Source organism: Podarcis erhardii, assembly GCF_964252035.2.
Source record: "Podarcis erhardii genome assembly, chromosome: 5".
Classification (NCBI taxonomy): Eukaryota; Metazoa; Chordata; class Lepidosauria; order Squamata; family Lacertidae; genus Podarcis; species Podarcis erhardii.
The window spans coordinates 96,231,872-96,256,090 of record NC_138509.1 but is presented as its reverse complement, the minus strand read 5'-3'; the positions used below and the strand labels follow the sequence as shown (position 1 = coordinate 96,256,090).

The 24,219-nt window shown below is 43.2% G+C and overlaps 1 protein-coding gene across 2 annotated transcripts; it reads left to right on the top strand.

The window, feature by feature from the left end:
* Positions 1-520: 520 nt before the first annotated feature.
* On the top strand, positions 521-22,985 carry LOC309342188 (cytochrome P450 2J2-like). Of its 2 annotated transcripts, none has more exons than XM_081862546.1 (9): positions 521-736; positions 4,339-4,501; positions 6,066-6,215; positions 8,531-8,691; positions 10,047-10,223; positions 10,994-11,135; positions 12,365-12,552; positions 13,240-13,381; positions 22,533-22,985. In XM_081862546.1, the coding sequence occupies exons 1-9, from the start codon at positions 569-571 to the stop codon at positions 22,823-22,825; spliced, it is 1,584 nt and encodes a 527-aa protein (XP_081718672.1). In that variant the 5' UTR covers positions 521-568; the 3' UTR covers positions 22,826-22,985. The 2 variants fall into 2 exon arrangements, with proteins under 2 accessions (XP_081718672.1, XP_081718673.1); XM_081862547.1 differs by lacking the exon at positions 22,533-22,985 and adding an exon at positions 13,970-14,460.
* Positions 22,986-24,219: the final 1,234 nt, after the last annotated feature.

Sequence of the window (24,219 nt, the reverse complement as noted above, 5' to 3'; positions counted from 1 at the left end):
GTCGTTCTCCCCCAGCTGGATAACCAGAGCATCAGGTGGGCCCTCAGAGGCTGCTCTCGCCATCACGGCTGGCTTGAATTCGTTCCAGCGCATCCCCCTTCGCGCTATCCATGCTAGCTCAACATTTGCAGGTAAGTTCACTTCAAGAACACTTCAAGTTGCGGACGTGCCTCCGGGACAGATTACATTTGCAACTCGAGGTTCCACTGTAGTTGCTACCCCTCTGGATTTTGACATACCATATGTGTTCTCATAATTATTTATACCTCTCAGTTTGAGTTCATTAACCATCTCTTTCGTCTTATGCGTTTGCTGTAAAAGTATTATATCTGCTTTGTCATTATTCAGTAATGTTTCTGTCCTCCTTTTCATCATCAGCGCTTGGACCTGTTCCTGGAATGTTCCTGCAATGTACTTGATGTACCGGCACTTGAAGTCCTCACTATTGACAAATATACAAATGCTGGAGGCAAAGCTGTAACGCCTTCTTTGTAGGAAGAATATGAAAAGCAAGCCAACCTGCCTCAGACATCCCAGAGCAGAGCTGAGGCTTAAACCTAAGGTGGCAATGGAGATCAGCAGCTGCCTTGCACTTCTGGCGGTGTCTCTCCTGAGTTTGCAGTTCTTGAAGCTACAGTGGGCAAGGCACCACTTCCCACCTGGACCACTTCCGCTACCTCTCCTGGGGACCCTGTGGTGCTTTGGCTCTGGATGGCATCAAGACACCCTCTCCAAGGTATCATTTTTTGCTTATTAAGGGTTGTTTCCTAATATGAGGGTGTAGCAGCAAGACCTCCCAGCATCTGGGTCACAGAGGAAAGGCCTCTATTTGTTGCTCCAGACACCGACCCAGTTTCCTGAAGGCTACTGGTGGCATGTGAGGTGGGGTCCTTCACCACCCCTGAAGGCCACAGGCTGACTTCTGGGGCACAAGGCAAACTGCTTATTGCTGTGCCTTCCAATACCTCCCCTCCTCTCTCTCTCCCTCTCCACTCTGCCTGACACAGGGGTGCCAACTTGAGTAAAACATTGAGGGGGCCCAGGTAAGCCACGTCCCGCATAATCAATCACAAGACGCACATCATTTAAATGGCAGTGTCCGTCAACTTTGGGGGGGGCACCTGGCCCCCTCAAATATTTTATTGGGGAGGCTGAAGGGACCTCTACCCTTAGGAGTTGGCTCCTGTGACCTGGCATATGCATCCTTGTCCACTCCAACTCATGTTCCAAGGCATGTTATAATTCTGCCCACCCTCCTCCAAATAAATAGTAGGGAATGGGTCAAGCTGTTTCAGTTTCTAATTTTCTAATTTATTACAATCCCACCACGTATGGTAAAATGTCCCCTCCTTTTCCTTACACTTCCAACACATATTTGAGCTAGTTTTATACATTTTTCCTAGCTGCACTGGTGTCATATACCATCTATACATCATCTTCATATAATTTTCTTTCAACAAAGAACAATCTGTAAATTTTAAATCAATTTTCCATAACCTTTCGCAATCTTCCATCATGATGTTATGACCTATATCTTGTGCCCATTGGATCATGTCTGATTTTACCTCTTCATCTTTCATCTCCCATTCTAACAGTATGCTGTGTGCAGCCTTCATTAGTTTCACTTTCCCTTCAATCACATTCATTTGAAACCTAGACCTTGTATAATTGAATCCTTTCTTGCTGTCTTCCTTATATGTTTCATATAATTGTCGATAATGCAGCCAACTCTGAAAATGATCTTTAATCTCATCATAATCTCTTATTTTCCATTTTCCATCATGGTCCTTTATAAATCAACATATGTGAGCCACTTTCCTTTCTTTCCGAGTGGTTTGAGCAGTAATGCTTCATGTGGTGAACTCTCAATAAAGATTTCCTAATTATATGGTTAAGGAGCCAAAGTGTTAAGCTATAAAACCCTATGAAGCAACTGTGTTAAGGAACTGAAGTGAAGTAACTGGAAATAAGCTGACCATTTGCCACCTAGTCTAGAAACTTTTGACATCTGCCTGAAGCGTAATAACGGAACATAAACAACTGAAGTTTAACAGAAGCTGTGCTTGATTAGAAGCCTGTAACATCCATTAGATTTAGTATAATTAATAATAGGTTAACTGTTTCCTGAAAAGGCATTATCTCCCGATACATCCTTTTTTTATTCACATCATTCTGTTAAATTAATCTTTATTGCTTGTTCAACTTCTGCCTGAGTCTCCCAGTTTTTTCCCTCACAGAAGAACCAAAACACAACCTGTGGTGGTTGAAAAATATTTATTATGGAGTGTGTACATGGCAGGGATGCGCTACATATTGGTATACAGCAGTGAGATCCACTACATTTTGGTGGTAGCGGTGGGATCTGCTGCACTAGTACATGCACTAAATAAGTTAGTAATGAAGTAGAGAAGATGTTTACCCAACAATTGGCAGTTTGACTGGGTGGTCACAGAGAATCATAGAGCAGTTGAGTTGGAAACCAACCCCCTACAATGCGAAGTTTGGTGTAATCAAGCAGAGTTCAATTCAGAATAAGAGGTAGCCTTGCCATATTCTGGTTTCCCCCACTTACTCCCTGCCACCAGATACAAGTGGATGTGGACTCAGCCAAATTCAAATGAGGGGACATGGATTTACAGCTAAATAATGATCAAATATGGACAACAAAGGAATCCTTGGGCTGCAGAATCCTCCACAATCTGTCCTTTGTCTTGTACGTGGACCTCCATTTCTGTATTGCTCAATATATGTCTCCTTTTGTGTGTGTGTAAAGCTCAACACTTTAAAAATGGCTTTTAAAAATGTCTGACGGGATGCTTCCGAACAACCCTGTTAATGGGTCATTTACTCTCAGGTGGGTTAGACAATACCCCCGCCCTTTGGATAATTAAACAACCTGGAGTGGGATAATTAAATAACCTTTAAAAGAGGGGAGGGGTATTGTTTTTGTTTGCTATGTTATGTGTTTTTATGTTTTCATATTGTAAAGTGCTCTGTGATCCTCAGATAAAGGGTGTTATAGAAAATAATAAAATAAAATAAAATAAAAACTATCAGCTTATCCCAGGAGTTTGGAAATGTTGGAAAAGAGGAAATGTTGGGAAAGAGGAAAGAACTGGATGACATTGCAACAAAGATGTAATTACCCTTTGTTGCAATTTGGCTGTGGAATTCCATGGAGTTGGTCCTGAGCACATGTCATCAAGTTGAATCATGCAGAGCAATGTAAAGGTAAAGGTACAGCGCTCATCTCGCTTTATTGGCCAAGAGAACCGGCGTACAGCTTCTGAGTCATGTGGCCAGCATGACTAAGCCACTTCTGGCAAACCAGAGCAGCACACGGAAATGCCGTTTATCTTCCGACCAGAGAGGTACCTACTTATCTACTTGCACTTTGACGTGCTTTCGAACTGCTAGGTGGGCAGGAGCTGGGACCAAACAACAGGAGCTCACCCCGTCGCGGGGATTCAAACCACCGACCTTCTGATCAGCAAGTCCTAGGCTCTATGGTTTAGACCACAGAGCCTACCGCGTCCTGCAATGCAATGTAGCATGCTGCAAACCCAGTTTGTTGCTTTAACTGCTCCTGATTCTCAAATCACACCAGTCATGGACTTTTCTAAAGCGTGGGATTAGTTGGGTCATGTTGCAGAGAAGGTTTTCAGCTGTGCACAACTGGAAGGGACTCATTGCAGGTGGTTGGCTATGTTTATTTGAACCCAATTGCCTGCACTAATTATGCTCATACACTTATGCTTTTTAATTTTATTGTTTAAAATACTGAATTTTGCACATAGTGTAGAAAACAATACAACAGAATAGGGGAGAAATGATGAATCACATTTTGGTGGACAGTACATATAAATAGATGGGACGCGAGTGGTGCTGTGGGTTAAACCACCGATCCTTGGACTTGCCGATCAGAAGGTTGGCGGTTCAAATCCCTGTGACGGGGTGAGCTCCCGTTGCTTGGTCCCTGCTCCTGCCAACCTAGCAGTTTGAAAGCACGTCAAAGTGCAAGTAGATAAATAGGTACCGCTCTGGCAGGAAGGTGTTTCCGTGCGCTGCTCTGGTTCGCCAGAAGCAGCTTAGTCATGTTGGCCACATGACCCGGAAGCTGTACGGCGGCTCCCTCAGCCAATAAAGTGAGATGAGTGTCGCAACCCCAGAGTCGGCCACGACTGGACCTAATGGTCAGGGGTCCCTTTACTTTTACATATAAATAATATAGACGACTAGTGTCCCCGGTGCTATTTTTCTACAAAAAGAAGTGCCGGAACTCACCACGAATGCCTCTCTTGTTCTCATATATGCCTTTTTATTTTTAAAACGACACAGTTGTCCAAGATTTACGGGAAGGTCTTCACCATCTGGGTTGGGCACAAGCCGATGATTGTTGTGAATGGCTTTCGTTTGGTGAAGCAAGTGCTCAGCAACTACTCGGAAGAAACCTCATGTCGTGTAGTAACTCCCTTTGTCAGAGACACAATGAAAGCAAAGGGTAAGTGTAACCCATAAAATCATTCCCACTGACCCCACCTCAATGTTGTTGTTGTTGTTTAGTCGTTTAGTTGTGTCCGACTCTTCGTGACCCCATGGACCAGAGCATGCCAGGCACTCCTGTCTTCCGCTGCCTCCCGCAGTTTGGTCAAACTCACGCTGGTAGCTTCGAGAACACTGTCCCACCATCCCGTCCTCTGTCGTTCCCTTCTCCTTGGGCCCTCCATCTTTCCCAACATCAGGGTCTTTTCCAGGGAGTCTTCTCTTCTCATGAGGTGGCCAAAGTATTGGAGTCTCAGAACAGTGCTTTCCACAACCCAATAAGAAAGATATGAACACAATAAAATTCAATTAAAACTAGTTTAATTGATTCAATGAAATTGATCCAGTGATGCCAGCTTCTCAAAGTCTGGTAGTCATTTACACCTCCAGTGGACAGCTGCTGCCCTCTAACCTCTTAGTATTCCAACTTTGGGAACTACTGGTCTAAGAAATTATTCTTCTTCTATTATGTTCTGGGTCAAGCCCCCACCCAGGAAACCTGGGACTCCCATTGGGATATCTGGGTAGCAGTCTTCCCATGATACACAGTTCTCTGTGGAATGTCCACCCATCAGATGTCAAGGAGATAAAGAACTGCACAACTTTTAGAGGACATCTGAAGGCAGCCCTGTATCAGGAAGTTTTTTTAATGTTTGACATTTTATTACATTTTTATACATGCTGGAGGCTGTCCAGAGAGGCTCAGGAAACCCAGCCAGATGAGAGGGGTACAAATATAATTATTATTATTATTATTATTATTATTCCTAAAGAAAATATGTGCAAGTAATAGTGTTCATTCAATAGCAATAGTGGGTCCACTTACAATATACTACATGAGAATCAGAAACTTTATTGTTAGTTAACCTTTGTTTTGCTTTGTATTTATGTGCTTAAACCTTGGTTGCTGTTTTTTAAATTGAATTTCTTCTGTGTTTGTTAAATTGTTGGCTTTTGTCATTTTTGAATTTACTGACATGCTCTGTATTTCATATATTTGTATTTCGGTGTTTTGAGTGTTTGCTGCAAGCCACTTTTGACACAGCTTATTGCAGAAAACTGGCATATTAGTAAACTTATGGGGATCACTGCTGGCATCTGTCTATCTCAAGAGACAATGGAGGAGGTTGGAAGGTTGCAGCGCCTGCTGTGGCTGTAGAGACCGATGTGGGAGAAACATGTTTTGTTGCAGCTGGGGCAGATGAAGGTGTTGGGTTGTGCCGCTGCAGATGCAATGTCCCACCTTCTCCCAATATCCACCTATTCCAAAGGAAGTTTGTGCCCTTAGGCCTTACTCACAGTCAGTTCAGGGGTGCAACCAATGAGCAGGGTTCTCGCAGACTTAGAATTTCAGAGCTGGGGGTGCGTTGCAAGAGGGAACCCCAGCAGGTGGCAGCAGAGAGGCTGCGGATGGTGCATTGGAATAAAGCACAGCAGTCGAGCAGCTGTCTCTTGGCCATGTTTTATACAGATGTTTGGCTTGCAAAATTCATTTCTGAACAAGAAGATCTTGCTGCCCTTAGGTATCCTGTTTTCAAGTGGCCACACCTGGAAGGAGCAGCGGCGTTTTGGGATATCTGTGCTCCGATCGCTGGGCCTTGGAAGAAGAAGCATGGAGTTCTGTGTGCAAGAGGAGGCTGGCCACATGGTGGAGTTCTTCGCAAGCAAGAGAGGTCAGGAATATCATTGATTCTAAGGCACTTTTCCTAACACCGGGAATGAACCAGATCAGCCACCACCAACCAGGTCCCTCCAGATGTTTTAATAATAATAATAATAATAATAATAATAATAATAATAATAATAATAAATTTTATTTATACCCTGCCCTCCTCAGCCAAGACCGGGCTCAGGGCGGCTAACAACCAATAATAAAAACAAGTTGATTGAAATACAACTTTAAAAACAGGATTAAAATACAACATTAAAACATTAAAATGCAGCCTCATCACAGGAGAAAGGAAAAAAGAAAGAGGGGGAAGGAATCAAATTGATTCCAAGCCAAAGGCCAGGCGGAACAACTCTTGTCTTACAGGCCCTGCGGAAAGAAATCAGATCCTGCAGGGCCCTGGTCTCATGAGGCAGAGCGTTCCACCAGGCCGGGGCCAGTGTTGAAAAGGCCCTGGCTCTGGTTGAGGCTAATCTGACTTTCTTAGGGCCCGGGACCACTAGGGTGTTGCTATTTATGGACCTTAAGGTCCTCCATGGGGCATACCAGGAGAGGCGGTCCCGTAGGTACAAGGGTCCTAGGCTATGAAGGGCTTTAAAGGTCAAAACCATCACCTTAAATCTGACCCTGAACTCCACCGGGAGCCAGTGCAGCTGGAAAAGCACTGGGTGAATATGCTCCCATGGCAGGGACCGCATGAGGAGCCTCGCTGCAGCATTCTGCACCCGCTGGAGTTTCTGGGTCAGCTTCAAGGGCAGCCCCATGTAGAGCGAATTACAGTAGTCAAGCCGGGAGGTGACTGTCGCATGGATCACTGTGGCCAGGTCGGGGCGGGAAAGGTAAGGGATCAACTGCTAGATGTGGCGAAGGTGGAAAAATGTCGCCTTGGCTGTTGCTGTAACCTGTGCCTCCTTGGAAAGGGAGGCATCAAGGATTACACCCAAACTCTTAACGGAAGGCAATGGCACTAATTGGGCTCCCACAAGAGAAGGGATTTAGTCCTTCATCCCCATATCATCCTGGCCCAGCTAGAGGACCTCTGTCTTTGAAGGATTTAGATTTTGGACTGCAATGCCCATCCTTCATAGAATCATAGACTTGCAAGGGATATCAAGGCTCATCTAGTCCAGCCCCCTGCAATGCAGGAATCACAGCTAAAGAATCCTTGACGTATGGCCATCTGTCATGGACTGGTGGGATGCGGAGGACTAATGGGAGGCACCAGCTGGGGAACTCCCAAGGGAAGAAGGCTCAGAGCCCAGGGAGTGGTGGTGGGATGGTGATGAGTGGTCAGTGGGAGAAGATTGGGAAGAGGAGGTGTTGGTAGCCGAAGAGGCAACAGGGTTTAGTGATCAGGAAGAGGCTGAGGCAGAGAGCAATCCAGAAGCAGAGGCAGAAGCAGAAGCAGAGGCTGGCGAAGAGAGAGGGCAAGAGGCAGAGATGAGGCTGGCTGCTGCAGAAGCCAGGAGGACTCTTCTTCCTGCTGTGATCAGCTCCCCTCCCCGCTGGTCTCCCAGAACATGAAGAGGGATGAGTGAAGACAGGCAAGATGATGGAGCCTCAGATTGCTTGGGAAGGAACCAGAGAAGGAGGAGCTGTGGGAAAACGGGGACTTTTAGTCCTTGAAACTACCTCATAGCGGCAAATCCTACCAGGAAGCGTTGCTGTGCTAGGCCTGGCCTCCTGAGCTGTCTGTTTTTTTGAATAAAGAGTTAACTTTGCTGGAGCCGTGTGAGTTATTGCTGACTCCAGCTGCATCCAACCACTGCGTAACAACCTCTGGTGAAGGAGAGTCTACCAGATTCCCAGGGAGTCTGCTCCACTGCCAAACAGCTCTTGTCTACACTGACATGGGCTGATGGATATTGTTGTACAAAACATCTGGAGGGAACCAGGTTGAAGGCTGCATCAGGCTATGCATCCATGAGGACTGGTGTTAACCAGGGAATGTGAACAGTTTTGCTGGATCAGAATAAAGGCCCAGCAGCGGCTGCATGGAGAAGCAAACAATCAGGTCACAGGGGGTGTGTCGCCTGTTTCTATCTGCTGTGTGTCCACCTGGTGCCACAATGATGTCAGGTGATTGGCAGGTAGGTTGCCCTGCCCACTTGTCAAAGTTGGCCCCTTGGGGTGGATTCCTTTCCCCCTGTGATCAGAAGGCCTAAAGGAGCAATATGGTTAAAAGAAGAGCGAAACAAACAAGTTGTTCTTAGAAGGGAGCAGAACGATTATGCAGATAAACTGTAAGTGACCTTTCCAACACACATTCAACACTGCTCAGAGTGGTCATTGTGACAGAGGACACCTGTATTTTTCTAGGCGAATCTGTAGACCCTAGAACCCCCCTCTTCCATGCCTTCTGTAGTGTGATCTCCAACGTAATTTTTGGACACCCTTTCGACATTGAAGACAAAGTGTATCAGAAGCTGATAGAATGCATTGAGTATGAAGCACATTTTTTCCTCTCCACATTTCATTTGGTGAGCGACTTTGCTATTTTGCTATATTATATTATTGCAAGACAAAATGTCATCATCCTGCAGTTTGCACAGCAGCTGATAAGCTGTGAGGGGATGGGGGTTAGGATGATGTTTAAAGGGATTGGGTTGCAGGTAAGTGGGGTTGGTGAGCAATGCAAGTGGCGGGGAGCAGCCCCTAGTGTGAAGGAGCGTCTCCACACCCATCACCCAGCCTGGACACTAAGGTCCAGTGCCAAGGGACTTCTGGCGGTTCCCACACTCCAAGATGTGAGGTTACAGGGAACCAGGCAGAGGGCCTTCTCGGTGGTGGCACCTGCCCTGTGGAATGCCCTCCCATAAGATGTCAAGGAAACAAACAACTTTTAGAAGACATCTGAAGGCAGCCCTCTTTAGGGAAGTTTTTAATGTTTGATGTTTTATTCTGCTTTTAATCTGTTGGGAGCTGCCCAGAGTGGCTGGGGGAACCCAGACAGATGGGTGGGGTATAAATATATTATTATTATTATTATTATTATTATTATTATTATTAGTCTCTGAGTATTTGTATATGCATGTGTGTGTGCGCGCGCACACCACACACACAATCTTACCAGTTTTGCAAGGCGCTTTCATGCCACTGCTTGTCTGGCCCGATCCTTCTTCCGTTTGAGGGAGGTATCAGCCACCAGGGAGAATGTGCAGGTGAAAAGTTGATTCCATTTGTGAAAGCTTAATGGGACACCTCAGGCCTACTTAGAGTCAGCAATCCAACGAAGAGACATAAGCAGTGGGACACCTGAGCCAATGTGGAGCCGTGCTTAGAGTGTCAGACTAAGACCGGGGAGACCAGGGTTCAAATCCCCACTTGGCCATGGAGCTCCTTGGGTGACCAAGGGCCAGTCACTGCCTCTCAGCCTAGCCTACCTCACAGGGCTCTTGTAGGGATTACCGTATTTTTCGCTCTATAAGATGCACTTTTTTCCTCCTAAAAAGTAAGGGGAAATGTGTGTGTGTCTTATGGAGCAAATGCAGGCTGTGCAGCTATCACTGAAGCCAGCAGAGCAAGAGAGAGAGTTGTGCAGTGCCTCTTGTTGTGATGCCTTAGCCTGATCCTCCCTCCTCCTTCCTCTTCAACAACATTCGATTCAGAATATTTTTTTTCTTGTTTTCCTCCTCTAAAAACGAGGTGCGTCTTATGGAGCAAAAAATACGGTAGATGAGGAGGGAACCATGTGCACTGCCTTGAGCTCCTTGAAGAAAAAGATGCCCATTGAGGCATCTGGTTGGCCGCTGTGAGAATAGGACGCTGGACTGGACGGGCCATTGGCCTGATCAAGATTCAGGACTCTCCTTACGTTCTCTCTCTCCCCCTCCAGTTGTACGAAGTGTTTCCGTGGCTGATGCGCCGCCTCCCAGGACCCCACCAGAAGGCCTTCTCATGCTTGGAGCACATCCATTCATTTGGAAGGAGTGAGATCAGAAGGCACAAGGAGAAGAGAAAAACAGATGAACCGCAGGATTTCATTGACTTCTATCTGGATGAAATAAATAAAGTAAGTGCCTGTTGGAATGGGGGGCTGTTGGAATGGAGACGCCTCCAGGGCCCCGAAGGAACACCATTCTCTGTAGGTTGGTGGGCTCTGTCCAAAGCATGGATGTATGAGTCTGTCAGTTTTGGTTTTCTCTTCTTCTTTCTTAGCCTCAAGTCCATTTTGCCACGTTTCTGCATCAGCTTATGGGTTTATTTACTGTATTTTTCGCTCTATAAGACGCACCAGACCATAAGACGCACCTAGTTTTTGGAGGAGGAAAAGAAGAAAAAAAATATTCTGAATCCCAGAAGCCAGAACAGCAAGAGCAATCGCTGCGCAGCGAAAGCAGTGATCCCTCTTGCTGTTCTGGCTTCTGGGATAGCTGCGCAGCCTGCATTCACTCCATAAGACGCACACACATTTCCCCTTACTTTTTAGGAGGGAAACAGTGAGTCTTATAGAGCAAAAAATATGGTATTTCATAAGATTTATATACTGCTTGATAGTTTAAAAAAAAGAACTCCCCCCAAAAAACTCAAAGCAGTTTACAAAAGGAATAAAACAATTAATTTGTCTAGTGTTGGACTACTACCTGGGAGACCAGGATTCGAATCCTCACTCAGCTCACCCAGTGACCATGGCCCCTCACAGCCTAGCCTACCTCACAGGGGTGTTGTGGGGATTAAATGAGGATGAGGGAGAACCATGTACACCACACCCCTTGAGCTGCTTGGAGAACAAAGATGGGATATCCGTGCAATAAATCAATATATATTCATTGTCGACAACAGAAGAAGGATGACCCCGAATCGACCTTTGACGAAGCCAACTTGGTTCATGTCATTTACGACCTCTTCACAGCCGGGACAGATACTGGTTCATCCACTTTGTGCTGGGCTCTGCTCTTCATGGTGGTTTATCCAGACATCCAAGGTGAGAGCCGGGATGTCAATGCTCTTGAAATGTTTCAGTCCAGAGGGAGTTTGTGCAACAGCTGGGCACCGGAAAAGCAGCAGAGGGCCGTGGCCCAATTCAAGTACGGTTTTTTTAATGTGGGGTGTGTGAGAGAAAACCCACATATTCATTGTTGGTTTGAAAAGTTCCTAAGCATTTCTGTACACCCACACCAACATGTAACAGCTAGGGCAACTCATTGTATCTTCTGGTATAAAGTCCTGTCCTGATGGCATCACCGGTTTTCAATATGTCTTTCTGCCCCCGTGATTTGGAACTCAATATGGTGTCCATGGTCACCATATTGTATTACTGTCAAAATGTGTATATTCGGAGAAATATACACAGTTTCTCTCTTTTTTCCAGTCTTCAGGTCTCTTTATTTCTGCACCAGTTTGCAAATTCCACTCCCTGCCCCACACTCCTAGTCCTCATGAAAATCTGTCAGCATTTTAAGTGCGTATTTCTTCCCCCAAAACCACATTTTTGTATGCAGAGTTTGCCTAATATAGATACTTTTGCAATATGTAAATAATATAAAGCATTTTCCCCTGTTATTTTAACTACGCCAGGCACACCTTTCCCTAATACACATATTTCTGTACACATTTTCTATTGGGGAATTGCATGACATTCAGGGCTGGTGCTCAGTGGCCATTTCTGATACTTTGAATCACTCTGAGCTTGTGTTGGAATGCATTAATTGTTTCATGAATTTGTGTTTGTTTGTTTGCCTTATTTATATAGTGTTGTGTTTTTATATGATTATAGAGATTGTAATGTTTGTTAATTTTTAATGCTGTTGTTAATTGTGAGCCACTTTGCACTCAATACCGTTGTTGAAAATGTGGGATACAAATAATAGAATGATAGAATTGTAGAGATGGGAGGGACCCAAAGGGTCTCTCTTCTAACCCTCTGTGATGCAGGAATCACTTTTATTATTAAATTAGGTCAAATCAGATGATTTGGAGAAGGGCACATTTTGAAGAGTAGTTGTGTTTTGGTACTTGTATTGTTTTGAAAGGGGCGAAATGGGAATTTGTATGCAAATCAAGCAAAATTTCATCCCCACCCATAGCCTTAGGGATTCATTTCCACCTCAATTACAAATGTCTTTATGGACTGAGGATGCCGAAGGGTTTCTAGAGCTGTGCGGTCATTGTAGTAAGATTGCTTTGGTTCTAAATGTGAACATGATTCCACAGAGAAAGTTCAGGCCGAGATTGATGCTGCTGTGACACGTTCCCAACGCATCTCCTATGAGGATCGGATGAACCTGCCCTACACCAATGCTGTCATTCATGAAATCCAGCGCTACAAATACGTTCTCTTGGTTGGAAATTTCAGGCAATGTGCAAAGGATGCAACTATTTTTGGTTTTCCCATGAAAAAGGTACAGAACTCCGCCCCCACACAACAATGTGCACATCCTGCCAATAGCTAGACTGATGAGAGTCTTCTAATTAGTGGGCAGCATGTGCCCAGCAGATCAAGTCTCCCTGGTTTATTTATACTCCACACTTCCTCACAAATGAATCCCAAGGCTGCTAACAAATACATCATAATACAAAGTACAATCAGGGCTCTTTTTTTCAGCCAGAACTCGCTGGAAATCAGTTCTGGCACCTCTCTGTTGGGTGCCATTGCAAGAACAAGAGAGGTATTCATGGTGAGTTCTTTCACCTCTTTTTCTAGAAAAATAGCACTGAGTACAATGATAACAAAGCTCACCTAAAATACCGATTAAAGGCATACAAAACAATCATAATGAAAGAAATGGTGCAGTAGTCTGACTTCCTGCACTCCTATAATGTTTTCCTGAGCTGGGCTCAGAGAAGAATTTCAGGAGTCACAGATGCCCATATTAAATGAGAGCTGGATTCTTCACTGGCTTGGATCAAAATCTGAGCCTTGGGAGAATTACATACAGGATTCCTTCCATGTATGTCTACCAGCTGTCCCAGCCTACCAGAGCTCTCCTCCCTTTCTATTTATCTGGCAACTCAAGGTATCAAAAGCAGCATTATACAGCGGTCCGAAGGCCAGGTTAAACTCAGGCAGTTTGTGTCTCTCTTTGCAGGATACTGTAATTATTCCTGATATAGCCTCTGCGCTATATGACCCTGAAGAGTGGGAGACGCCTCACCAGTTCAACCCAAACCACTTCCTGGATAAAGAAGGGAACTTCTTCGTCAGAGAGGCCTTCATTCCATTTTCAATAGGTAAATGTGACTTGCCATTCAGTGTAGAGTGCATTGGAATGGCTGGTTCTAGAGCAGAGTTTCCCAACCTTGGGTCTCCAGCTGTTTTTGGACTACAATTCCCATCATCCCTGACCACTGGTCCTGCTAGCTGGGGATGATGGGAGTTGTAGTCCAAAGGCAGCTGGAGACCCAGTGTTGGAAAACACTGGGCTAGAGCAAGGAAGGGTGGGGCTACATTTTTTCAAACCAAGGACCACATTTCCTTTTGGGCAAGATACAAATGTGGGCAGGGCAGCGAATACAGATGTTGCCTTGTGACAGTTTTCTACGCACACTCCCTCTGTATCCCCAAATCCAGGCAAAAACACCCAAGAAGGGTATGAAGGAGGGTTGTTGAATGGTGCGACTCAGGAGGGCATAGGATCTGGGGGGAGCTCCAAGGGCCAGGTAGAGAGGTCTTAAGGGCCACATACCTTAGGCCTGAGGTATCCCAATCCCTGGACTAGAGAAGTCAACACAACATGGGCGAAATCTCTTGGAAAACCTTATGTTGTTGGTCACCCTAAGCTGTCCAGTTATTACAGTGGGTAGTATCTCCTTCCTTAGGGAAGCGTCTCTGTCTTGGGGAGAATCTGGCGAGGATGGAGATTTTCCTCTTCTTCACTAACCTGCTGCAAGCATTCACGTTACGGCTGCCTGATGGCATGCGGGAGATCAGCACAAACGCTGTGAGAGGAGGGTTAGCTGTGCAACCGTATCCTTACATGATCTGTGCTGTTCCTCGCAAGGCTACAGCTTGGAAGAGGGAACAAGAGGCTAGCCCAGAGAGCCTAGAAGCAGACGTCACCAAACCAAGCTGTTGTAGTTTAGTCGTTTAGTCGTGACCGACTCTTCATGACCCCATGGATCAGAGCACACCAGGCACTCCTGTCTTCCACTGCCTCCTGCAGTTTGGTCAAACTCATGTTCGTAGCTTCAAGAACACTGTCCAACCATCTCGTCCTCTGTTGTCCCCTTCTCCTTGTGCCCTCCACCTTTCCCAGCACCAGGGTCTTTTCCAGGAAGTCTTCTCTCCTCATGAGGTGGGCAAAGTCTTGGAGCCTCAGCTTCAGGATCTGTCCTTCCAGTGAGCACTCAGGGCTGATTTCCTTAAGAATGTATCTGAAGAAGTGTGCATGCACACGAAAGCTCATACCTAGAACTAACTCAGTTGGTCTTTAAGGTGCTACTGGAAGGAATTTTTTTATTTCCTTAAGAATGGTTAGGTTTGATCTTCTTGCAGTCCATGGGACTCTCAAGAGTCTCCTCCAGCACCATAATTCAAAAGCATCAATTCTTCGGCGATCAGCCTTCTTTATGGTCCAGCTCTCACTTCCATACATCACTACTGGGAAAACCATAGCTTTAACTATATGGACCTTTGTCAGCAAGGTGATGTCTTTGCTTTTTAAGATGCTGCCTAGGTTTGTCATTGCTTTAATCCCAAGAAGCAGGCATCTTTTAATTTTGTGACTGCTGTCACCATCTGCAGTGATCATGGAACCCAAGAAAGTAAAACCTCTCACTGCCTCCATTTCTTCCCCTTCTGTTTGCCAGGAAGTGATGGGACCAGTGGCCATGATCTTTATTTTTTTGATGTTGAGCTTCAGACGATATTTTGCGCTCTCCTCTTTCACCCTCATTAAAAGGTTATTTAATTCCTCCTCACTTTCTGCCATTAAGGTTGTGCCATTTGCATATATGAGGTTGTTGATATTTCTTCCGGCAATCTTAACTCCAGCTTGGGATTCATCCAATCTTGCCTTTCACATGATGAATTCTGCATATAAGTTAAATAAGCAGGGAGACAATATACAGCCTTGCCGTACTCCTTTCCCAATTTTGAATCAATCAGTTATTCCATATCCAGTTCTAACTGTAGCTTCCTGTCCCACATAGAGATTTCTCAGGAGACAGATGAGGTGATCAGGCACTCCCATTTCTTTAAGAACTTGCCGTAGTTTGCCAATGAAGCAGTAGTAGATGTTTTTCTGGAACTCTCTAGCTTTTTCCATAATCCAGCACATGTATGCAATTTGGTCTCTGGTTCCTCTGCCCCTTCGAAATCCAGCTTGCACTTCTGGGAGTTCTCAGTCCACATACTGCTTAAAGCTGCCTTGTAGAATTTTAAGCATAATCTTGCTAGCGTGTGAAATGAGTGCAATTGTGTGGTAGTTGGAGCATTCTTTGGCACTGCCCTTCTTTGGGATTGGGATGTAGACTGATCTTCTCCAATCTTCTGGCCACTGCTGAGTTTTCCAAACTTGCTGGCATATTGAGTGTAGCGCCTTAACAGCACCATATTTTAAAATTTTAAATAGTTCAGCTGGAATGTCATCACTTCCACTGGCGTTGTTATTAGCAATGCTTTCTAAGGTCCATTTGACTTCACTCTCCAGGATGTCTGGGCTCAAGGTCAGCAACCACACTACAGGGGGTGTACGAGACATCCATATCTTTCTGGTATAATTCCTCTGTGTATTCTTGCCACCTCTTCTTTTTTCTTTTTTTTTTTAAAAATATATTTTTAATAATTTTTACAATACAAAATTATAAAAAAAAATCTACTTTATCACCAATACAATCTTTTTGGACTTCCATCAACTCCACTGAGAATCCTCCGTCTTAATCACTTCTTGCGCATGCCCTGTTTAATATTGCATTACATTAATAACATATCTTATCTCTTTTTCATTTTTACAATATTTCAACTATTAATTCTTCACAGAGCTTCCTGTAAACCTACAAACGTTGTCTGATTGTTACATATACTTTTCATGTACTCCGTAAATTTTCTCCAGTCCTCAGTGAACTTCTGGTCCCGCCGGTTCCGAATCCTTCCTGTTAATTTATCAAGTTCTGCATAGTCCATTAGTTTCATTCTCCACTCTTCCATTGTAGGTAATTCTTCTTGTTTCCATTTCTGGGCCAATAATATTCTTGCTGCTGTTACTGCATATAAAAACAACCTATATTCTTTCTTATTAATTTCATTTCCCATTATTCCTAAAAGAAATGCCTCTGGCTTCTTTATAAATGTATATTTCAACATTTTTTTCATCTCATTATATATCATCTCCCAGAAGCATTTTACCTTTTTACACTCCCACCACATATGATAAAATGTTCCCTCTTTTTCCTTACATTTCCAACACTTATTACTTACTTTATACATTTTTGCTAACTTTACTGATGTGATATACCATCTATATATCATTTTCATCACATTTTCTTTTAATGCAGTACAAGCAGTAAATTTTAATCCTTCATTCCACAATTTTGTCCAATCATTTAATTGTATGTTGTACCCAAAATCTTTGGCCCAATGAATCATAACCAATTTAACCTCCTCATCCTTTGTATACCATTCAAGCAGCAATTTATACATTTTAGACAAAAATTTTAAATCATTATTCAATATTTCTTGTTGAAACTTCGATTCTTGGGGGGGCCACTAGGGGGCGCATCGGAAGATGGCTGACAATAACATCTCTCCGACCCACACGAGGTAATTTGGAGGCTATGATGGGAGTAATTAGCCTCCCTACCCCCCCGATGGTGGGGGGGGACTGCCTTGCCTGCTGTGCCCTATACCACCCCCGAATTTGTGGGGATGGGGGCACTAGGCACAAAGCCCTCCTGTGGGATTCCGGTGCTCCTGAATGCCGTCCCTGATCCACGCCACTAGCTGCAAGAACTTCAAAAGAAACAATTTGGATGAAGGAATGCACATGTTTCAAGGAAGAAGGGGGAGTAAAGACTGCTAACAGAAGAGATCTATGATAAAACAAGAAGAGTCGAAGGAGCAAGTATAAATCACGAGAAGATACGCCAAGACTCGGTATGGCAAAGGGACTGATGGGGGAGGGGGGAAACCTTACTTTCTTTCCTTATGTGATTAAACAAGAATCTCCTCCCCTCATGAGTCAGAAATGTCATTTTAAGGACTTAAGCCATGGATTTAAGGCTGTGTGGAGATAAACTTTCGAACCAAAGCATGTTTTAAGAAGAGCGTGGAATGTATAAGAGCTTTGGAATGACGCAGTTAAAAATGCCGTCGCCATATTGGGAAGTTCTGTCGGCGGACTTAAGTCTGAGAGGAGAAATAGAGAAATAAGTGGGACTTAAGAACGACAGTTCTGTAATTAATGATGGAAAGAGCGCTGTTATCTATGAAGGCGATGATATATGGAAACCATCTCGATTTGAGGATTGGAAGAACAGAAAAATCCACACAGGATTATTATTGGTGTTTATCGGCTTAAGGAGACTATCAGAAGAGATCATAAAGAAAAAAGAGAAAATATATGAACAAGATGTGATGTGGAAACAGCAAGATAAGACTGGATAGAATTATGAACTCTGTTTGGATTGATTTGGACTGATTTGGACATTAACGCAGTAGCAAGAAGATGATCAGAATCCCTTTTCGGATCTTGAAATATGGGTCCCCCCAACAAAATTTAAAATTCGGCTTTGTAATTCGGAATTTATGTGATGTGATTTAATTTGATTTGATTGGCCGATTAATAAAAATTATTTTTTTAAAAAAAGAAACTTTGATTCTTTTTCAGCAAAACCTTTTTCTCTAACATCTTTTTTAAACATTTTATTAATCTGAAAATAATGCAGCCAGTCATTAACATACTCTTTCACTTCATCATATGGTTTTAATTTCCATTTATCCCCTTCTTAAATTATTAAGTTCCCATATGTTATCCACCTCCCACTCATACTGATTTTCTTCACGCTCATCATCTCCAACAGAGACAACCAATGTGGTATTTTTTGTTCCAATAGGTTTTTATACCTATCCCAAACTCCTATAAGAGATCTTCGAAAGATGTGGTTTTTAAATCCTTTATTAACTTTTTTCTTATCATACCATAAATATGCATACCATCCGAATCTGTTATCAAATCCTTCCAAATCCAACAATTCTGTATTTTCTAATTTCATCCATTCTTTCAACCAACAGAGGCATGATGCTTCATAATATAATTTCAAGTCTGGCAAGGTGAAGCATCTGTTAATAACTTAAATTGTATTCTCGGCTTCTTACCCTGCCAGATATACCGTGAAATTATCCTTTGCCATTCTTTAAATATCACAGCCCCTTTAATTATCGGAATTATCTGAAATAAAAATAACATCTTTGGTAACACACTCATCTTAATCTTTGAAATTCTTCCCCAAAATGATAACTTCAGCCTCCCCCACACCTCTAAGTCTCTCTTAATTTTATTCCACATTGGTGTGGAATTATTTTGAAATAAATCAATATTTTTGGGGGTTAACCAAATTCCTAAATATTTCACTTTCTTGACCACTTCTATACCTGTTTGTTGCTGCATTCTTTCAATCAATTCCTGTTCCATATTCTTAGCAATTATCTTAGTTTTTTTCTTGTTCAATTTAAAACCTGCAACTTGACCAAACTGTTCTATTTCTTCTAATACCTCTTTAACACTTGTTAGGGGTTCTTCCACTGTTATAACCAAGTCATCGGCAAAAGCCTTTACCTTATATTCATTTTGACCGACTGTTACCCCCTTTATTGACTCACTCTTATTGATCTTAAAAAGACTTCCAGTACCGATATGAATAAAAGTGGTGAGAGAGGACATCTTGCCACCTCTTCTTGATGTCTTCTGCTTCTGTTAGGTCCTTACCACTTTTGTCCTTTATTATGGTAATCTTTGTACGAAATCTTCCTTTCATATCTCCAATTTTCTTGAACAGATCTCTGGTTCTTCCCATTCTGTTGTTTTCCTCTATTTCTTTGCATTGCTTGTTTAAGAAGGCCCTTTTGTCTCTCCTTACTATTTTTTGGAAATCTACATTCAATTTCCTGTATCTTTCACTATCTCCCTCACATTTTGCTTGCCTTCTCTCCCCCGCTATTTATAAGGCCTCACTGGACAGCCACTTTCTTACATTTCCTTTTCATTGAGATGGTTTTCGTTGCTGCCTCCTGTATAATGTTACGAGCCTCCATCCATAGTTCTTCAGGCACTCTGTCCACCAAATCTAAATCCTTAGACCTGTTCCTCACTTCCACTGTGTATTCATAAGGGATTTAATTTAGATTATATCTTACTGGCCCAGTGGTTTTTCCTACTTTCTTCAGTTTAAGCTTGAATTTTGCTATAAGAAGCTGATGATCTGAGCCACAGTCAGCTCCAGGTCTTGTTTTTGCTGACTGTATAGAGCTTCTCCATCTTTGGCTGCACAGAATATAATCAATCTGATTTCGATGCTGCCCATATGGTGATGTCCATGTGTAGAGTCGTCTCTTGTGTTGTTGGAAAAGAGTGTTTGTGATGACCAGCTTGTTCTCTTGGCAGAATTCTATTAGCCTTTGCCCTGCTTTGTTTTGAACTCCAAGGCCAAACTTGCCAGTTGTTCCTTTTATCTCTTGACTTCCTACTTTAGCATTCTAATCCCATATAATGAGAAGAACATCCTTCTTTGGTGTCATTTCTAGAACGTGTTCTAAGTCTTCATAGAATTGGTCAATTTCAGTTTCTTCAGCACCGGTAGTTGGTGCATAAACTTGGATTACTGTGATGTTAAAAGTTCTGCCTTGGATTCGTATTGATTCGTATCGATTCGTATTCTGTCATTTTTGAGATTGCATCCCAGTACAGCTTTCGCCACTCTTTTGTTGACTATGAGGGCCACTCCATTTCTTTTACTGGATTCTTGCCCACAGTAGTAGACATGATTGTCATCTGAACATTCGCCCATTCCTGTCCATTTTAGTTCACTGATGCCCAGGATGTCAATATTTATTCTTGCCATCTCATTTTTGACCACATCCAACTTACCAAGGTTCATGGTTCTTACATTCCAGGTTCCTATGCAATATATATATATATTTAAAATTATATTTATTACTTTTAAACACTACAAAAAAAAGAGAAAGAGAAAAGAAGAAAAAAGAAAACAATACAATACAATGTATAAACATTACACAACACAACACTAACACAATAAACTAAATAAAGCCAAACAAAAACAATTTAAAACACACATCATACAATTTCAATGTCATATCTTTCATTTACTTGTTTCCACGACCTCCTCACACCTCCCTTTTTGTATTCCACTTCTGTTAATTGTTTCAGCAATTCCTTTCCATCTTTCTCTGTTTTCTGTCCTATATTTATCTTAACATATTCTAACCTTATTTTTCCCTAATACTCTAATAATCTATCTATACTTAATTCCTTATAACATTTCTACTAAAGCCATATAACTTCATTCCAACATTTTTCCAACATTCGTCAATTTTACAATATTTCTATAAATAGTCTTTAAACTTTTTCCAATCTTCTTCCACCGTCTCTTCTCCCTGGTCTCGGATTCTGCCAGTCATTTCCGCCAATTCCATATAGTCCATCAACCTGGTGATCTTCTGTCCGAGGCTCTTAACTCTTTTCCAAGTCCCTTCTGCAAGTCTTCTTCGTGCTTATACAGGAACTTTGCTTTGTCTTCTACTGATCTTATTTTTATTTTCCTTCCTTTGAGGCTGAAGAGTAGATCTCGGGGAAACTCCCTCCTAAAGATGATTTTATTCCTTCTCGACAGGGCAACCAAATCTCCATAGTTAGACCTAAGATCCAAAAGGTATTTCAGAACGTTTTTAAAAATTTCCTCTCTTGACTGTTGTTCTTCTAAGTTCTTCTGGTAGTTCCAACAGTCTCTTATTTTGTTCTTCTCTTTTTTCCCTCCTCTTCCAAGTCTGAAGGCCCTCACAATTTTAGTCTCTTCTTGACCCAAGTCCAGGTCCCAAGAAACAGCAAATTCCTGTGTGAGGAAGTCCATCAAATCCAGTTCAGGCAGGGCTCTGATCCTCAAAATCTGTTTTTCTTTAGATTCAATCATGACAGGCATCAACTTATGATCATCAAGTTGCATCTGTGAGGCTGGGACTCTTTCTCTCTCCAATTGTGTTACTTTAGATTCAACAGCAACAGCTTTCTCCCTAGCCTTCTCCGCAGTTTGCCATGTCAAAGTAGATTCCTGTGTCAATTTCTGGATAGTTTCTGTATTGATGTTCACCTTTTGTCCCATATTATTTATACTTTCTGTATTTAAATCCAGCTTCTTGTGAAGCTGTTCCAGCGAGTCATTTATCTTACATAATGCAGCCACTAAGGCCTCTTCTGTCAACATTCTTGACCGATTCAAGGTCAGTCCCAGAATCTCACAGCTTTTTATCTTACAGCTGGAAATTCCCCCAGCTCAGCTCTTATAACAGTTTCAAAGGCTTCCTCTAGAGGGAAACAGTTTCTATTTGTATTAGTCCTTTTAAACACAGTTCAAACAATAAAGTTAGTTTCAATTTTCAGTTACTTTTACTCCTTTTTAAGAGCAGATGGAGAGAATGGAAACAATGTATCTCTCTTATTTAGCTAGCTGTCAGCGAACGTTCTAATCACTATCAATGAACAATCCAAAAACGTCAGTCTTACTAGCAGCCCGTTTCCAGGTTCGGAGCGGTGGTATTTTAACTTTCTTTGCTCTCTCCTGCAGGCACACACAATCCAAAACAATCCAAACAAGGGGGGTTTGATATTTTCTACCGATGGAAATTTAGTCCTTTACAGTAGGCTTTCCAAGACTTTAGCTTACAGTCTCTTTGCTTCAGTCTATTTACAAAAGGGGAAGGCGGACTTCCTGTTTTGAACCTCCCCATTTCGGTGCCAAATTAAGATGTTTAAAAATCCAATTCTCCGCTCTACTCACGGGTAGTTGCTTTAAAATCAAATTGTCCACAGGAAAAAGTCAGCACTCTCCGGCAACAGCTATGCAGCTTCGCTCCGTGGAAGAAGCAGTCAATTCGAAGCACCGCGCCACTCACCCCACGTCACTCCGGATCCCCGAAACCGGGTTTCCCCGCGAGTGGGGGAGGCGCAAAAGGTGCCAGCCGAATCCCACGTTCACAGGCTTCACCCGCCTGTGATTTTTAGTGGGTCTCCGCCTTCGCCATGGCGGCCAGACCCAGATTTCCACGAGGCAAATTCCTCCCGATCAGAGGAATTCCGCCATTACCGGAGCCGCCAACCCGGAAGTCCTATGCAATATTTTTTTTTACAGCATTGGATTTTCCTTTCGCTTCCAGGTATATCTGCAACTGAGCAACCTTTCGGCTTTGGCCCAGGCGCTTCATCAGCTCTGAATCTACTTGTACTTGTCCTCTGCTCTTCCTCAGTAGCATGTTGGATGCCTTCCAACCTGAGGGGCTCATCTTCCAGCGTCATAACTTTTATATGCCTGTTGTCTTTGTCCATTGAGTTTTCTTGGCAGGGATACTGGAGTGGCTTGCCGGTTCCTGCTCCAGGTGGATCACATTTAGTCAAAACTCTCCACTATGACCTGTCCGTCTTGGGTGGCCCTGCACGGCATAGCTCATAGCTTTTCTGAGTTATTCAAGCCCCTTTGCCACAACAAGACAGTGATCCATGAACCAAGCTACTTTCCCATGAATCCTGATGGAGAACACCCAACTGCATTGGTTAAGAAATCTGATGTTGCTGAACAGGAACTCCTCTGTGGGTACATGGCTTTCTAACCAAACTCAGCAGTGACCTGAAGGCAGCCCTGTTTAGGGAAGCTTTTGATGTTTGATGTATTACAGTATTTTAATATTTTTTTGGAAGCCACCCAGAGTGGCTGGGGAAGCCCAGCCAGATGGGGGGGTATAAATAATAAATTATTATTATTATTATTATTATTATTATTATTATTATTATTATTATTATCTAGATGTGAATGTCTTCCAGCTGCTAATTTATTTGCAATACGATTCAGCACTTGTTTTCAACTCCTGCACAGAATGGTATTAGCTGGATCAGACCAAAGGTCCTCCTCTTCTGGCCCGTTTTTCTCAAACACAGCCTGGGACCTTCTGCATGCAGAGCAGTTGATCTACCATGGCTCTTTTCCCTAATTTCCATAAGGAATAAACCAAGCCATTTCAAGCATGTGTCAGCCATGTATTTACGAAGAACCTGGCATATAATGAAACTGGTCCTTGTAGGCTACAGACAGACACAGCTCGCTCACATGAAGGACAAGCATGAGTGCAGCTTTCCCAGAAAGCAGCTCAGGTTTCGCACAAATTGTAGCCCCACACACATCAATTTTCTGGCTCAAACTTCATCGTTCATGGGCTGGTTCATTGGCAAACCACCCTCTCAGCCTGAGCCCCTGTCTGTGTTGTAGTAATAATACTGACCTGCTATACAGGATTGCTTCCTTGCCAGCGTAGGTGCCTTGCCAGGATCATGTTCACCTAACTGCCTGCTTTCCCCAGATTTTCACATGGGGGCCATGAGTTTCATTCAACATCCTAGAGCCAAAAAGGGTAGCAAAAACCAGTTACATCTTATCATTGTGAAACTACTGCTTTACTTCATCAGGGGAGTCCCTCTTCATGGTCCCTATGCAGGATGAAGGATGCGGTATGGGGACCAGGAAGGGAGGGCCCTTTTTGGTGGTGGCTCCTCCCATTTGGAATTCCCTTCCTATGGAGGTGAGTTTATGGGTTTGGGCAGCTGGTTAAGACTCACCTTTTTTCAGTGGGCATTAGGAGGAGAAAAGACGTGGTTGGAGAAATCAGCTGGTTGCTGCTGCTGCTGCTGCTTTTGATAAATCACTGTTTTGTAGGTTGTTATACCTCGTTGTGTACTTCAGGGACTGTGTTATTTTATGCATACTTTTTTCCATGTTTGACTTTTATAAACCGCCCTTTGTACAAGCCACAGGGCGGTTTGGAACAATCACCCAACTGGATAAATGAATGAAAT